Below are 17,369 nucleotides of genomic sequence, written 5' to 3'. Positions count from 1 at the left end.
AAAATAAACTCTAACGGAAACCCTATATTTCTGTCTAGAGGACCAGGAAAAGTGGCCCTTGCAGGCTGTACAGTGAGTGGAGAATCATGGAGAGGAAAGAGTTGAGGAAGGCGATCCTTTAATAATGGGCATCAACCTGTAGAAAGCTTAAGCTCATCCTTGAGTTGCTCATGGGTGGGACAGATTCAAAATAGATAGCAAAGGCTTTGGAAATAGAATTGACATTGAAACCACCACCCAAATGGTACTAGTGTGAGGACAGACCTAAAATAACATAGCAAAGGATTTCAAAACTGAAATGACTTGCTGACAGAAGTTAAAAATATATATATATTTGCAGTTGAATCTGACATAGTTGATTGCCTGTTAACTGTATTTTGCCAAAACAACATTCTCAAGAGGTTGCCAACAAATAATATTCAAAATACCCAAAATAGAGTTTAAACTTACTCAACAGGAGTTGACAACACCTATAATGACCCAGATGTTGGCATTGTATCAAAAGGTGTTAAAACAACTACTATAACTACGCTCCCTTAGATGAAAATAAACATCTTGAAAAAGAGTAAGCTGTGAGAAGTTCTCAGCAGAGTAATAGAGCCTACAAAATAATACTAAATGGAAATTATAGAGTTGAAAATTCATTATCTGAAATTTTTTAAAGGCACCATCTGTGCTCAGTAGCAGAATGGTGAAGACAGTGGAAACAGTCAGTGAACATTAAGATAAATCAACACAAATTATTTAATCTGATGAACAGAGAGGAAAAAAATATGTAGAAATGTGAACAGAACCTCAAGTCCTATGGGATGATATAAAAATAGTATTCTTGTCACTGAAATCCCAGAAGGACAGGAGAGAGATTGGCGTAGAAAAAAATATTTGAAGAAATAATGGCTGAAAACTTCCCAAATTTTACAAAAGATGAAAATGTACAGATTCAAGATCAAGGAGCTTGGAATAATATAAAATCAAATAAAATTATGCCTAGGCACTTAGTAATCCAACTGCTGAAAGCCAGAGGTAACAAAAAATGTTGAAAATAGCCATAGAAAAACAGCATATACATAGGAAAACAAGGATATGAATGACTGAATTTTTCTCATGAGAAATCATGGAGATGTAAAACAGTGGAAAAACATCTTTTTTTTTTTTTTTTTTTTTTTTTTTTGAGATGGAGTCTCGCTCTGTCGCCCAGGCTGGAGTGCAGTGGCGCAATCTCGGCTCACTGCAAGCTCCGCCTCCCGGGTTCACGCCATTCTCCTGCCTCAGCCTCCCGAGTAGCTGGGACTACAGGCGCCCGCCCCTGCGCCCGGCTAATTTTTTCTATTTTTAGTAGAGACGGGGTTTCACCATGGTCTCGATCTCCTGACCTTGTGATCCGCCCACCTCGGCCTCCCAAAGTGCTGGGATTACAGGCGTGAGCCACCACGCCCGGCCAAAACATCTTTAAATAAAAAAAAAAGTCAACCCAGATTCCTATAGTCCATGAAAATATGTATCAGAAATGATGACATAAAGACATTCTCAGATTTTAAAATCCTAAGAAAAATTTTCACAAACAGATCTATTCTTAAAAATGTTAAAGTAAGTTATTCAGGCTGAATGGAAATGATAGCAGGAGAAAATTTGAGTTTCAGGAGCAAAAATAGGATCAAACTAAATGGTAAATTCTGGGTAAATATTGTTCTATTTTTGTCTTCTTAAGTTCCTTAAAATATGTATGACAGTTGAAAGTAAAAACGATAACATTGTGTATCAGGGTTTCTAATACATAGAGATGTACTTTGTATGATGACTAAAACACAAAGAGGGGAGGGAAAAGGGACCTAGATAGTTGTCATTGAGGTTGTAAAATATTAACTGTGTAAAAAGAAAAAATGGATATATACGTTGTAATCCTTAAAACAATCACTTAATATATGTAATATATGCAAAAAAATTAGCAAAAAAGAAAAAAAATAAAACAGAATACCAAAAAGTATTCAGATAGTCCAAAAGAAGTGGAAAAAAGAGATCAATATCAGAGGGACAAACAGAAAACAACAAATAAAAAGGTATACCTATATCCTACCTTATCAGTAATTACATTAAATGTAGCGGTATAAAGAACCTAATTAAAAGACATTGTCATATTGGATCAAATAACCAAACTATATGTTTTATAAAAGAAATACATTTTATATACAAAGACATAGGGTAAAATACAATATAGAAAGTGATATACTATGGTACAGCAATCAAAACAAAGCTGGAGTATATATATTGGTGTCTGGCAAAGTAGAATGCAGAGCAAAAACTAGTACCAGGAATAAAGAGAGGCATTACATAACTAAAGAATAAAGAGTCAATTTGCCAAAAAGATGTAACAATACTACATGTATATGTGCCTAACAACAGATCTTCAAAACACATAAAGCAAAAAGTTGGCTAGGCCTGGTGGCTAACACCAGTAATCCTAGCACTTTGGGAGGCCAAGGAGGGCAGATCACTTGAGGCCAGGAGTTCAAGACCAGCCTGGCCAACATGGTGAAACACCGTCTCTACTAAAAATACAAAAATTAGCTAGGTGTGTTGATGTATGCCTATAATCCCAGCTACTCAGGAGGCATGAGAATTGCTTGAACCCAGGAAATGGAAGTTGCAGAGAGCCAAGTTTGTGCCACTGCACTCCAGCCTGCGTGATGGAGTGAGACTATGTTTCAAACAAACAAACAAACAAACAAACACCTAAAGCAAAAACTTCCAGAACTGAAAATAAAAATAGACAAATCCATAGTTATAGATGGAGATTACACCATTTCTCTTTTAGTAATTGATAGAAAAAGTTGTGAAGAAGTCAGTAAGGATGTAGAAAACCTGAAAAATACTATCAAACAACATGACCTAATTGACATTTTTAGAAATGACCACCCAACAGCAGAATATATATTCCTTTCAAGTGTTCATGGAACAGTCACCAAGAGAAATCATTTTCTGAGACATAAAACACAATTTAAAAAAAATTAAAGAATTGACATGATAAAAAGTATGTTCTCTAATCATAATGAAATTACACTAAAAATTAATAATAGAAAGATATCTGGAAATGCCCTAAATATTTTAATTAAACAATAAAAAAGAGAAATTGGAAAATATTTTGAACTGAATGATAATTAAAATATACTTTATCAGAATTTTTAGAATGTAACCAAAGCAATACTTAGAAGTAAATTTAACATTAATTGCTTGTATTTAGAAAAGAAGAAAGGTCTCAGATAAACAGTATAAGCTTCCATCTCAAGGAACTAGGAAAAGAAACGTAAATTAAATCCAAACAAAGCCAAATGAAGAGGCTAGTAAATATAAGATCAGATCAACTTCACTGATCATCAGAGAAATACAAATAAAACTGCAGTGAGATACCATTTCACGCCAGTCAAAATGGCTATTTTTAAAAATTCAAAAAATAACAGATATTGGTGAGAATGTGGAGAAGATGAGACAATTACATGCTATTGGTAGGAATGTAAGTAAATTAGTTGAACCTCTGATATAGTTTGGCTGTGTCCCCATGAAAATCTCATCTTGAATTACAGTTCCCATAATCCCCATGTGTTGTGGGAGGGACCCTGTGGGAGGTAATTGAATCATGGGGTGGTATCCCCCATGCTATTTTCATGATAGTGAGCAAACTATCACAAGATCTGATGGTCTTCTAAGGAACTTCCCTCTTCACTTGGTTCTCATTCTTTTATTTCTTGCCATCATGTGAAGAAGGACATGTTTGCTTCCCCTCTGTCATGACTGTAAGTTTTGAGGCCTCCCCAGTCATGTGGAATTGAGTCACTTAAAACTCTTTCATTAATAAATTACCCAGTCTCAAGCAATTCTTTATAGCAGCATGAGAACAGACTAATACAGTAAATTGGTACTACAAGTGGGGCACTGCTATAAGGATACCCAAAAATGTGGAAGCAACTTTGGAACTGAGTAACAAGCAGAGGTTGGAACAGTTTGCATGGCTCGAAGAAGACGGGAAAATGTGAGAAAATTTGTAACTTCCTAGAGACTTGGAGGGCTCAGAAGACAGAAAGATGTAGGGAAGTTTGGAACTTCCTAGAGACTTGTCAAATGGCTTTGACCAAAATGCTGATAGTGATATGGACAATGAAGTCCAGGCTGAGGTGGTCTCAGATGAAGATGAGAAACTAGTTGGAAACTGGGGTAAAGGTAGCTCTTGCTATACAAAAAGACTGGTGGTATTTTACCCCTTACCTAAAGATCTGTGAAACTTTGAACTTGAGAGATGATTTAGGGTATCTGCTGCAAGACATTTCTAAGTGACAAAGCATTTAAGAGGAAGCAGAGCATAAAAGTTTGGAAAACGTACAGCCTGATGATGCAGTGAAGAAAATTACATTTTCTGGTGAGAAATTCAAGCCAGCTGCAGAAATTTGCATAAGTAATGAGGAGCCAAATGCTAATCACCAAGACAATGGAGAAAACGTCTCCAGGGCATTTCAGAGGTCTTCACGGCAGCCCGCCCATCAGAGGTGCAGGGACCTACAAAGAAAAAATGGTTTCATGGGTCAGGCCCTGGGCCTTGCTACTTTGTGCAGTCGGGACTTGGTGCCCTGCATTCCAGCCATGGCTAAAAAGAGCCAACATACAGCTCAGGCCATTGCTTCAGGGGGTGCAAAGCCACCTAAACCTTGGTGACTTACACATGTTGTTGGTCCTGCAGGTGCACATAAGTCAAGAATTGAGGTTTGGGAACCTCCACCTAGATTTCAGAGGATGTATGAAAATACCTGGATGTCCCTACAGACATTTGCTTCATGGGTGGAGCCCTCATGGAGAACCTCTGCTAGGGCAATGTGGAAGGGACATGTGGGGTCGGAGCCCCTGCACAGAGAGTAGAGCTGTGGGAAGAGGACCACTGTCCTCGACACAAGAATGGCCAATCAACCGACACCTTGCACCATGAGCCTGGAAAAGACATGTACATTTAACACCAGTCTGTGAAATCAGCTGGGATGGGGGCTGTATCCTGCAAAGCCACAAGATTGGAGCTGCCCAAGCCCCTTGAAGCCCATCCCTTGCATCAGCATAAACTGAATTTGGGACATGGAGTCAAAGGAGATCATTTTGGAACTTTAAGTTTTAATGACTACCCTGTTGGATTTTGAACTTGCATGGGACCTATAGCCCATTTATTTTGGCCAATTTCTCCCATTTAGAATGGTGTATTTACCCAATGCCTGTACTCCCACTGTATCTAGGAAGTAACTAACTTGCTTTTGATGTTACAGGCTCATAGGTGGAAGTGACTTGCCTTGTCTCAGATGAGACTTTTGACTTGGACTTTTGGGTTAATGCTGGAATGAGTTAAGACTTTGGGGGATTTTTGGAAGGGTATGATTGTGTTTTGAAATGTGAGGACATGAGATTTAGGAGGGGCCAGAGATGGAATGATATGGTTTGGCTGTGTCCCCACCAAAATCTCAACTTGAAATATACCTCCCAGAATTCCCACATGTTGTGGAAGGGACCAATGGGAGACAATTGACTCATGGGGGTAGTTTCTCCCATGCTATTCTTATGATAATGAGTAAGTTCTCATGAGATGTTATGGTTTTATAAGGGGCTTCCACTTTTCTTGGCCATCATTATTCTCTTTCCTGCCACCATGTGAAGATGAACATGTTTACTTTCCCTTCTGCCATGATTGTAAGTTTCCTGAAGCCTCCCCAGCCATGCAGAACTGTTAGTCAATTAAACCTCTTTCCTCTTTAAGTTACCCAGTCTTGGAAAGTTCTTTATAGCAGTATGAGAATGGACTAATACAACCCCTGTGAAAAGCAGTATGGAGATTTCTCAAAGAACTAAAACTAGAACTATTATTTGACCCAGTAGTATCACCACTGGGTATCTACCCAAAGGAAAAAAAAAAATTGTCTTATCTAAAAGATACCTTGACTCATATATATATTTCAGCTCTATTCATAATAACAAAGACATGGAATCAATCTAAGTGTCTATCAACAGTGGATTAGACAACGAAAATGTGGTACATATACAACATGAAATACTCCATAGCCATAAATAAGAATGAAATCATATTCTTTGCAACAACATGGATGCAGCTGGAGGCCATTATCCCAAGTGAATTAATACAAAAACAGAAAGTCAAATAACACATGCTTTCATTTATAAGTGGAAGCTAAACAATAGGTACATGTGGACATAAAGATGGAAACAATAGACACTGACTACTCCAAAAGTGGGGAGGGAGGGAGGCAGTCAAGATTTGGAAAACTACCTATTGGGTACTATGTTCACTATTTGGGTGACGGGTTCACTAGAAGTGCAAACCCCAGAATCATCCAATATACCCAAGTAAGAAACCTTATTGCATTGGGAGTTATACCTGATGTAAATGACGAGTTGATGGGTGCTGACGAGTTGATGGGTGCAGCACAGCAACATGGCACAAGTATACATATGTAACAAACCTGCACGTTATGCACATGTACCCTAGAACTTAAAGTATAATAATAATAAAAAATAAAAAATAAAGAAACCTTCATATATACATCCTGAATCTAAAAGTAAAAAATAAAAAAAATAAAAATAAAGGTTGAGATTGAATTTAATGGTCACTGAAATTTAGGAATTAAGAAAAAAAATTGTACAAGCACTTAAAAAGGTGAGAAAAGTCACCTGTAGAGAGGGAAAACAGATGCCAATTTGTTTAATAAAATGACACAAGGCAGAAAACAAGGGTTGCAGAGTGTTGTAGGAAAATAAATATGTCCGGTAAATAGAATGGTGGACAAAATCAAACCAAATAACCTCTCAGTGATGTGGAATCTGTGGCATCAAAAGACTAACAATGAGCACTGGATCCACTATATCTCCTGTGATAAATATTGTGTACCTTGTACATTGTATCTGGCACATTGAAGGCACTCAATATTACTTGTTGAACAAAAAATAGAGAGTAGAAATCAGTGAAAATGAAGACAGAAAAACAATAGACAAAACTAATGAAACTAAAAGCTAGTTCTTTTAAATGATCAATAACAGTGATCTTTTAAAAGATCAGTAAATAAATGCTAAATAAAGAAGAACAATTTACCAATACCAAGAAGAAAAAAGGTACATCACCCCAGACCTTACAGACAGTAAAACAATAATAATAAACAATAAACTATTAATAAACAACTTTATACCTTTGAATTCAACAACTTACATGAAATGGAGCAATTCCTTGAAAGACACAAAGTATCAAAACTCACTCGATAATAAATAGATTATCTGAATAATATTGAAATGTAATTTGTACTTCAAAACATTCCCACAAAGAAAACTCCATGTTCAGATGGTTTCGCTGGTGATTTCTAAGAAAGATTTAAATAAAATTATTAGCAATTCCATGTGATTTCTTCTAGAATACATAAATGAAGGAAATACTTCCTAACTTATTACCCTGGTACTAAAACCAAGTACAGTGCAAGAAAAGAAAACCACATACAAATATCCCTCACAAAAATAGACTAAAACATTCTTAACCAAATATTTAAAAATTTAATCAAATTATATATAAACAGAATAATACATCACTACCAACTGAGGTTTCCTCCAGGAAGAGAAGGCTGGTTTAACATTTGAAAATCAATCAGCATAATTTACCATTTCAAAAGATTAAGGAATAAAAACTATACAATCATTTCAATAGATGCAAGAAAAAGCATTTAACAAAATTCAATATCCATTAGTGGTAACAATAATAATAGTAATAATAAAAACTCAGTTTAATAAACATAAAAGGGAACTTCTTTAGCCTGGTGAGAGGCATGTATGAAAAACCCGTAGTGAACATCATACTTAATGGTGAAAGATTTAACGCTTTCCCTCCAAACTTGAGAATGAGGCAAGAATGTCTACTCTTATAGCTCTTATTAAAACATCATGCTTTATGTCCTAGCCAGTCCATTTAGGCCAAAATAGAAAAATGAAAGGAATGCATATCAGAAAACAAGAAATAAACTTGTCCCTGTTTGTGGACATGATTGTGTAGAAAATACCAAACAATCAACTGAATCCCCTGGAAGTAGTAAGTTAGTTTAGCAAAGTTGCAGAATACAACTTCAATATACCAAAATCAATTGCAGGTTAATAAACTAGCACTGAACAATTGGAAATGTTAAAAAAAATACAATTTACAGTAATACCCTCCCCCCAAAAAAACCCAGAAAATATATAGGTGTTTATTTAACAGAGTATGTGCTGGATCTGTTTTCTGAAAACTATAAATCTCTAGTAAAAGAAATCAAACAAGATGTAAATAATTAGCAAACGATAAGCCACAGGTGGAGAAACATTGGAAATCATATTTCTGATGAAGAGTTTGTATCCAAAATATATAATGAACCCTCAATACTCAATAATAAGTAAACAAACAACACAATTAAAACTTATGGGAAATATTTGAGTAAAACACTTCCACAAAGAAGTGGTGTATAAGTATACAAAAAGATGTTCAACAACGTTTGTTACTAGAGAAATGCAAATTAAAACCACAACAATAATATTCAATTACACACCTAGGTAATGGCTAAATTTTTAAAAAATGACTGTAATAAATGTTGATGAGGAAGTGAAAGAAATGAATCTTTCACTGAATGTTTTTCAGTGCATTTGAGAATGCAAATTTGTACAGCCAATTTTGAAAACAGGTTAACAACTTATGAAGTTAAACATACACTTACCATACCACCCAGAAATTTCATTCCTAGGTATTTACTCAAGAGAAATGAAAACTTACCTGCACACAGAAACCTGTGTGCAAATGTTCTTAACAGCTTTATTCATAACAGCCAAGAACTCAAAACAGATTCAGTGTCCTTCAGTGGATGAATTAACTGTGGTACATTAATACAATGAAGTACGACTTTAAAAGAAAAAGGGACAAACTACTGATGACACACAGCAACACATATTTATCTCAAATGCTCTATGCTAAGTAAAAGAAGCTGGCTGAAAAGTCTACATGTTGATTCCATTTATATGGTAGTCTACAGAAGTCAAAATTATAGAAACAGTGGTTGCCAGGAGCTGGGGTAGCTGGAGGGCTTGCTAAGCAAGCAGCATAGGGAAACTTTTGGGAGTGAAAAAACTATTCTGTGTCTTGATTTTGGTGATGGTTTGATGACTATATACATTTCTCTTAACTCATAAAACTGTACATGAAAAAGAGTGAATTTTACTGTATGTAAGTTTAGAAGTGAATAACAATAGATAAAAAGTACAATATTAATATAGACATGTTGACCAAAATAAGATATTCAATGTGTTATGTTTAACTTGGCTCAACACTTTGTAAACAAAAACATCAATGGCTTATCCAAAATGCACATTTTTAATATTGGAAAGAATGTGTTATATTTGAATTGATGATGATTTATGGACTTGTCCCATTTTATTTATTTGCTTATTTATTTAGAGACAGGATTTTGTTCTGTCACCCAGGCTGGAGTGCAGTGGTGCAATCATAACTCACTGTAACCTCAAACTCCTGGGTTCAAGAGACCCTACCACCTGAACCTCCTGAATAGCTAGGTCTACTGGTCTACTGGCACATACCACCATGCCACATTAATTAAAATTAAAAAAATAAAAATTGTAGAGGTGGGGGTCTCACCATGCTGCCCAGGCTGGTTTCAAACTCCTGGTCTCAAAAAATCCTCCTGCCTCAGCCTCCAAATGTGTCATCCCATTTAGAATATCTTGTTTTCCAGTAATGAATACTTATAAGTTAATTTTTTAGTACTTTTCAAATGTTTTAATTAGCGGCGGCATTAGTAAGGCATTGAGCTGCTTTTAAGTATGGCATCGAATCTGTAGGAACAGTGTTACATCATATAGGAATTTATCTCAAATGTTTCCATATGAAAATATAGCCTTAGCTATCTGAAATACCTAAGGAAGCAGTCATTCTTAGAAGCTGTATGTTTCAGGTACTTCCAAAGCAACAAATCTAAAAAATTATACTCATTGTTCAGCTTGTTTGAATAGAACATACTAAGCATGATTTAATATTTTCTCAATGTCTTAGAATCTTCATCAAAATACTGAATCTTAAACCTGAGTAGAACCTGAAAAATTCCATATCTAAATATGATATATAAACTTAAGAGCCTAGTTATACTAAAAATATAGGTATATTACAACTATAACATGCTTTACAATTTAAGACAAATGAGTTCATATATCATAACTTATTTGTAGCAACCAGAGTGATAGACAAGATGACTTGTACAATCCAGCATTTTACAGACTTAGTAATGGATATTCATGGAAATTAAATGATTTACCAAATTGTCAGCAATGAAGCTGAGCATAAAACCGAGGTTGTCTTATTCCTATGGGTGGGCATGTGTTGAATGGGTAGCACAATATAGAATATTGGGGGTAAAACTAAATGAATTGTTACTTCAACACTCAATCCCTTAATTCAGCCACCATCCCCACCACAACCCAACAGACTTCAATTTCCAGGGAACCAATGCTTTGTCATTTTATCTTCCACATAAATAAAAACCCAACTTTAAAAGATATTGTTTTTAAAACTCTGTTTATTTTTATTATTTTGTTGCAAATGATTAAGAAATTTGGCTGTGCAGTCATTCAATATCTTGCCACTTCAGAGGCCAAGATAACTAGGGTGGATGAAGGTAATGATAAATTATCTTGCTCAAATGGGGTTATCTAGTTGTTGTAAAGAATTAACTTCCTATAATATAGTAGATCTTTTGAGCCAAGTGGCCTTGCTGCTATTGTTTCTGAATTTAAAGGGAAAACTAAAAGGTCCCTGCATCTGCATTGTCTATTGTCAGAGTTGCAGTATCCGGAAATCTGTTTAGTATTCAGTCATCTTTATTTGGCTATTGGTATCAATGGGGAAGGACCTGGTGTGTTTTGTAGGTTGATATCACACTTAGATAAATGTAAGAGTTGCAGCCAGCTAATGGGAAAACATGGGGCAGATTTTATCATACTTGGTGATCACTTACATCTTGTACTTTAGGCTTTTTGCAGTAGGTACAGCCTTGCAGAGGAGGATCAGAGCTCTGATTGTACATTAATGATTTGAAGTTCACCATTGTCCTCAGAACCCATTTCAAAGTACCTTGCTTCTAAATCCATACCAGCTTCTAAATACCAGAAATATTTCCGGTATTTGACCTCTATCTTCTGACTCTTCTCTTGACTGCGGCTGAATCATTTAGGAAAAGAAACCCCAAACTGCTCTGAAATCTGGCAGCCATGATAGTGAAAAAAAAAAAAATGCTTTAATGGATATTGTTCCTGCTCACTTGTCCACGCATCCTTGAAAATTTCGTTCAGTTTAGACTTACACATTAGTGCACTGAATGAGATCCCCTTCAGAAAGTCCGTAGAAGTCTTTGCTTCTGATGTTTCAGAGAGAAACTTTACTCTCATCTTTCCTGGTGCTTGCCTACATCTGATTTTCTCTCATCAGATCTCTTAACATTAGATAGGAGATAGATGAGATAGATGCTTGTGTGGGCAAGAAAGAAAGTCAGGTGTACCGACTGCACTGGATGACTGGGTGACTGCTTACTTTCCTTATTAGAGAGCTTTATTGTTCAAAGCATTCAGAGAAAGATGTTATTTCCATGTCAATGTACTTGATTATTTCCATACACAGTATGCTAGAAAAATTCCTGTCTGGTTTGGCTTGAAGAGCTTTGTTGTTGCTCTTTTTTTCTTTTTTCTTTTCTTTTCTTTTCTTTCTTTTTTCTTTTCTTCTTTTCTTTTCTTCTTCTCCCCTTCCTTCCTTCCTTCCTTCCTTCTATCCTTCCTACCTTCCTTCCTTCCTTCCTTCCTTCCTTCCTTCCTTCCTTCCTTCCTTCCTTCCTTCCTTCCTTCTTCCTTCCTTTCCTTCCTTCTTTCCTTCCTTTCTTCCTTTCTTTTCTTTTCTTTCCTCTTTTTTTCTGTTTTGAGACAGTTTCTGTCACCCAGGCTGGAGTACAGTGGTGTGATTTCAGCTCACTGCAACCTCCACATCCGGGGTTCAAGCAATCCTCCTACCTCAGCCTCCCAAGTAGCTGGGACCACAGGCTCACACCACCATGCCCAACTAATGTGTTGCTGTTTTCTTAATTTTGAGGAGACACTTTTCTTGGAAAAGATGTGGTATTTTTTTCTGTCAATTTTTGGGATTAACAAGTTTAGTGTGACAGCTTTTAACAAGAACCCAAAATTGACTTAATCTAATCACAAGGATTCTTTATTAAATGCACTACTAGAATTTATCATTTTTAAAGAAGAGTTTGACCTGACTTATTATTCTTTAAATTCACAGAGTTGTATACCCTTAGTATTAAACATTTTATCTATTGGCAGGAAAGATAAAACATTTTTCTAACTTATCTTGTCAAATTGTGATGATGTCAATTTAATTAAAAGGTACATAGTTTTAACATGGTTGTTTTTACTAAAATGTACATAATTTAAAATTTTTATGTATATTCTATGTTTATTAAAATAATTATTTTGGTTAGTATTCCCTAAAGCACAGAAATGTTCACAGTCACTAAACCTTCTTTTTTATATTTAAGCTCTAAAGAGAGGTTTTGTTTTAATATATAAGAAGAATCCCTTTATCCAAGAGGAAAAACAAAAGCACCCTTTTGTTCCAGAGCAGAGCTTCTGGCTATAAGACATATGCCAGATGCCTTGCTTGACAAAGAACAGTGAGTGTCCCTGTTGATAATTGATCACGTATGGCTACCACCATCTCTGACTTTACTAGCCATAAATATTTATTTCAGTGAAATTACCTTTTTTTCCCCCATATATTAACACTAACCAGATAAAGACTTTCATCTTTTTTGTTTTGTGTTTTTTTTCTTTAAAGTTGGTACATTATCTGAATAAATTCAATAAGTGTTTGCACTATGCATATTTTTCATTGAGAAGCTGTCTCCCTTTAGCACACAAATTATTGCCCACTACTGGGGATTAATTCACTTGCAGAAGTCTTACAGCTTGGAAGCACTGAAATTGTATTAAAAAAATAGGAGTACAAATTCTACACATACCAAATTTTTATTCCAATTTTCAGAGTATCTTCTTTTATTTTTAGATGAATCTACGTTCTGTATTTACTGTAGAACAACAAAGGATTTTACAGCGTTATTATGAAAATGGAATGACAAATCAAAGTAAAAATTGCTTTCAGCTCATATTACAGTGTGCACAGGAGACTAAGCTGGACTTCAGTGTAGTCAGGGTAAGTATTGAGGTCTTACACTCAAATTTAAAGCTTCTTATTACAAGTGATATTTGCTTAATACGAGAAACATACTCAGGGTATGAAGTCACTAATTTTATAAACAACTTCACTTCCCTGGTATAACAATACTGTTTTAAAAATAAATAGGACTAATCTTTCAGTTTATATTTGTTTCTATAAATACCTTGAAAACACAAAAACCCTTGCAGTGTAAACATCTTTTTAAAATCTTAGCTTTTTAATCTAATACATACATTTAAGATTCATTGTTGATCTTATGCTCTTTAAACCCCAAATTAATGTAGATGTAATCCCCAAAAATGATATCAGTAAAACAGGCATTTATCAAGTGAATACTATAGGTGACGTATTTTTCATTGTATCTGAATTTTTCATCAGGCATTTGGTCTGCTTTATAAATACGTTCTCTTTCTAAGCAAAATGTGTGCATTTTGATGGGTAGGCAAGTAAGGGACAAGGAATCCTAAGGGAATAAATTTTGCTTTATCACAGTCATAGTTATTCAGTGTAAAAATCAGAGCTGCTACATTCTTGAAAGGTAATGAGAAGGTGATTGAGAAAAGACAAGAAATAAATCTAACAGAACTGGTCACGGATTTTATTGAATGCATAGGAACTTTTATGTCTGTTTGAAAATGTTACAAATCCTCTTGGTGTGAAATCTTAGTGATTGAAAGATTAGCAACTTTCTCCTACTTCACATTCATTAGGCTAATTTAGGAAAGAGAAAGGATGTCTGTTCTTAAGTTTATTTTGCTTTTGATGTACCTTCAAAGACCCTAAAGATAAGTATAGCTTAATAATTATTCAGAATATGTGTTTCTTAAAGACTACAATATTTATTCGCCTTCAAATCGGGAATTATGCCACCAATTCTAGACAAAAATATCCAGGATATCTGTTTCTTTTTTTTCTTTTTTTTTTTTTTGAAATGGAGTTTTGCTCTTGTTGCCCAGGCTGGAGCGCAGTGGCGCGATCTCAGCTCTCTGCAGCCTCCACCTCCCGGGTTCAAGCGATTCTCCTGCCTCAGCCTCCCAAGTAGCTGGAATTACAGGTGCCCACCACCACGCCTGGCTAATTCTTTGTAGTTTTAGTAAAGACTGGGTTTCGCCATGTTGGACAGGTTGGTCTCGAACTCCTGACCTCAGATGAACTGCCCGCCTCGGCTTCCCAAAGTGCTGGGATCACAGGCATGAGCCACCGCGCCCGGCCCAGGATATCTGTTTCTTATTTTCTGAGACCAGTCATCATACTCAGATTTGTTTAAGAACCAGAAATATCTCCTATTAACAGCTCTACATGGCTTATTTGAAATATCTTCACTAAGCCACAGAGCAAAATGTCTAACTGTATTAGAAAATATAATATAAAAATGTATTAGATTTTAAGTTGATGAGATTGCAGTTAACAAGTGCTACTTTCTTTTTCCTGCAGTAATTTTCTCTGCTTTTTTTTTTTCTTTTATCTTGTCATTACCTTAAAGTGAAAACCCTTGCCAGGCAGCTGCATTGTGAAAATCTTCCATATTGTGAAATCTTTCATATTTCCAATGTGTTATTGCAATCTTCCCCTCATAACTTACTTTATTGTGATTGAATATTGAGAGTGTTGAAATACAGAGATTTATATTTATGCTCAAAATGGTGTGAAAATCTAAAACAAACAATGGGAATGAAATATATAATTTCTTAGAATATAGATTATCAGTAAAATGTTAACATGTTACAAAGAAGTGTAAAAAATGGATTCATTCCCTCCATTCCAATGTAAATTTTACAGAAATTCAGTCTTCCTAATCTAAATCCCAACACAATTTTGATGGCTTTTCCAGTTAAAGGGCAAAAGGAATTTTTTTGTAGACTCATCACTCTATATCCCACCCGCTTCCCCGGATACTTTGCTAGGGTTACATGTTCTCCTTGAAAGAGATCTTTATTATTATTAATAAAGTATTCATTGCATTTTTCTTTTAAAAAATCTTTAAGTCCCACTGTATTGAGAACTTGATCTCAATGTAAAGAAAACTTAAAAAGTTAAAACATCAAGCAAAAATAAATATACTGGGGTAAAAAAACAAGAAAACAAAGAAAGAGATATAAAAAAAAGGGAAAGAAGTTTAGAGACAGTGAATTTCAAAGAGAGAACTGAAACATAAATTTATGGACACTAAAGATTAATGACCGAATGACTTTTCTTTCTTTTTTTCCTGTGTAATATCACTTTATTAGTTCCTAAGCCCAACTTCTCATCATATCAATTTTGTTTGACACATCTTTTAAGATGTAACATAAATGAGACTCATTTACATCTTATAAGCTTTGGTATATTTTGATAATAATTGATAACAACTGAACAAATTTTAGTAAAATTTAATTCAGCTTTTGGGAAACCTCAGGCAATGTATTTTCTTTATTTTCATTTTAAATGGAAATATTTCTTATATACCTTCCTATTTATATACTTTCCTACTTTTTTCAATTGAGAATGTGGAAAATAATTGAACCCTTACTTTTTGACTCAGGGTTTTCACTATGGAAATCAATTATTATACTGTGCCATAAAATAATAATACTCACAACTTGGTAAGGTATATGGAGTTATCTTTTTCCTTAAAGGACGCCAGACTGCTATTTAGTGATTTCTCCCATTGCTTCTGTTTTGTGTTCCTTCTCTTTTCCCTTTAGTGAGCAATGTTTAGTGAACAATTTTAGTTTTGGTACTCTCGCGGTGCCTGTCAACAGCAACCTCTATCACTAATATCCCTTCTATTTTGCAATTTCTAATTTGTTGTTGACAGTTGGTTTTAAGGTTAGGTGTTGTAGTGAAGTACATGGATCTCGTGACATCTATGTTGGTTGTGTTCTGGACAAGGGAGGTTGCTAGGTTGCTATATAGCTATTTCTTATGTATATGGATATTATTCTACTGCATTTTACTTTTTGATGAGTACATTATATAAATATCTATTAAGCTACATAAGAAACTATATATAATATGCATATGCATGTATAAACTATACAACTTTATAAGTAAGCCATAAATTTGCAATGCACTAAAATCACTCTTAAACTTCCTGAGTTAAAGTAGACATTGAGTGAAGAGAACACAGTAGGTTATGTTGTGTGCGTGTGTTTTTCTTTTTTTAAGTGGCCCAGAGCTGTCCTCCAGATGTCATAGTTCTTGAATTCAAATTTTATAATTTTACTGTGCTTTCCCATTAAATTTTTTAATGTAATGCTTTTATATTTTTGTAAAGATTATGTACAAATACGTTATGCTTCTCACAGATTATTTTTACTTAAAAAGCCATAATGTGGCAACTTATTTTGAATATTTGTAAAATTCAACTTTTAACATTTTAGTTTTAAATATTTCTGTAGTATATAATTTAAAACCTTTTAGTTTTTCTCCCGTCTCCTGTGACATTTATATTCGTACATCTTTCCGCTTATCATTCTCACTCCTGCTGTTTCATGAAAGTCAGAGTGAGTTTAAAATTTCCACTGCCTCATGTGAAGTAAAGTGGAACACTACGGTTTGTGGAACATTTTCTTTATGGGAGAAACAATAATTATAAAAATAAAATGGCCAATAGAGATGACTATTTTCAGGAGTTTCTAACCACTACATGTAGGGTAGTGGAAGGTTTAATGTGCTTTCAGGCAAGGTAGAATTGACGGAATCTTTGCTCTCTCACTTGCGCGTAGAATATCCTTCCACAAGCTATTTATTATTTCTGAACCTCAGTTTCTTCATTTACACAATTAGAAAAATAACACCTACCAAAGGAGGTTTTTTATACATATGTATATATATAACACTCTATATAGACAGATCTATTATAGATCCTTTATTATAGATCCTTTATAGATTATTATATATTCTTTATACTTTAGATTTTTTATTTTATTTTTTTCTTTTACCTGTATGTACAACTTGGTTCCAAGGCAAATGAAAATCTATCTATCTATCTATCTATCTATCTATCTATCTATCTATCTATCAATCATCTGTCTATCTATAGAGAGATCACATAATG

At 34.7% G+C, this 17,369-nt stretch overlaps 1 protein-coding gene across 3 annotated transcripts in view; it reads left to right on the top strand.

The window, feature by feature from the left end:
* The window catches only part of HDX (highly divergent homeobox), a 193,890-nt gene that overhangs the window by 21,098 nt on the left and 155,423 nt on the right, over positions 1-17,369 (top strand). For all 3 annotated transcript variants that reach the window (XM_050776348.1, XM_050776345.1, XM_050776347.1), the window contains one exon: positions 13,160-13,306. In XM_050776348.1, coding sequence (XP_050632305.1) covers positions 13,160-13,306 — 147 coding nt within the window. The remainder of the gene's footprint in view (positions 1-13,159; positions 13,307-17,369) is intronic.

The sequence above is a fragment of the Macaca thibetana genome, chromosome X (genome assembly GCF_024542745.1).
Source record: "Macaca thibetana thibetana isolate TM-01 chromosome X, ASM2454274v1, whole genome shotgun sequence".
Taxonomy (NCBI): Eukaryota; Metazoa; Chordata; class Mammalia; order Primates; family Cercopithecidae; genus Macaca; species Macaca thibetana.
Note: the sequence above shows the minus strand (reverse complement) of the source record. Positions and strands in the feature narration are given on the sequence as shown.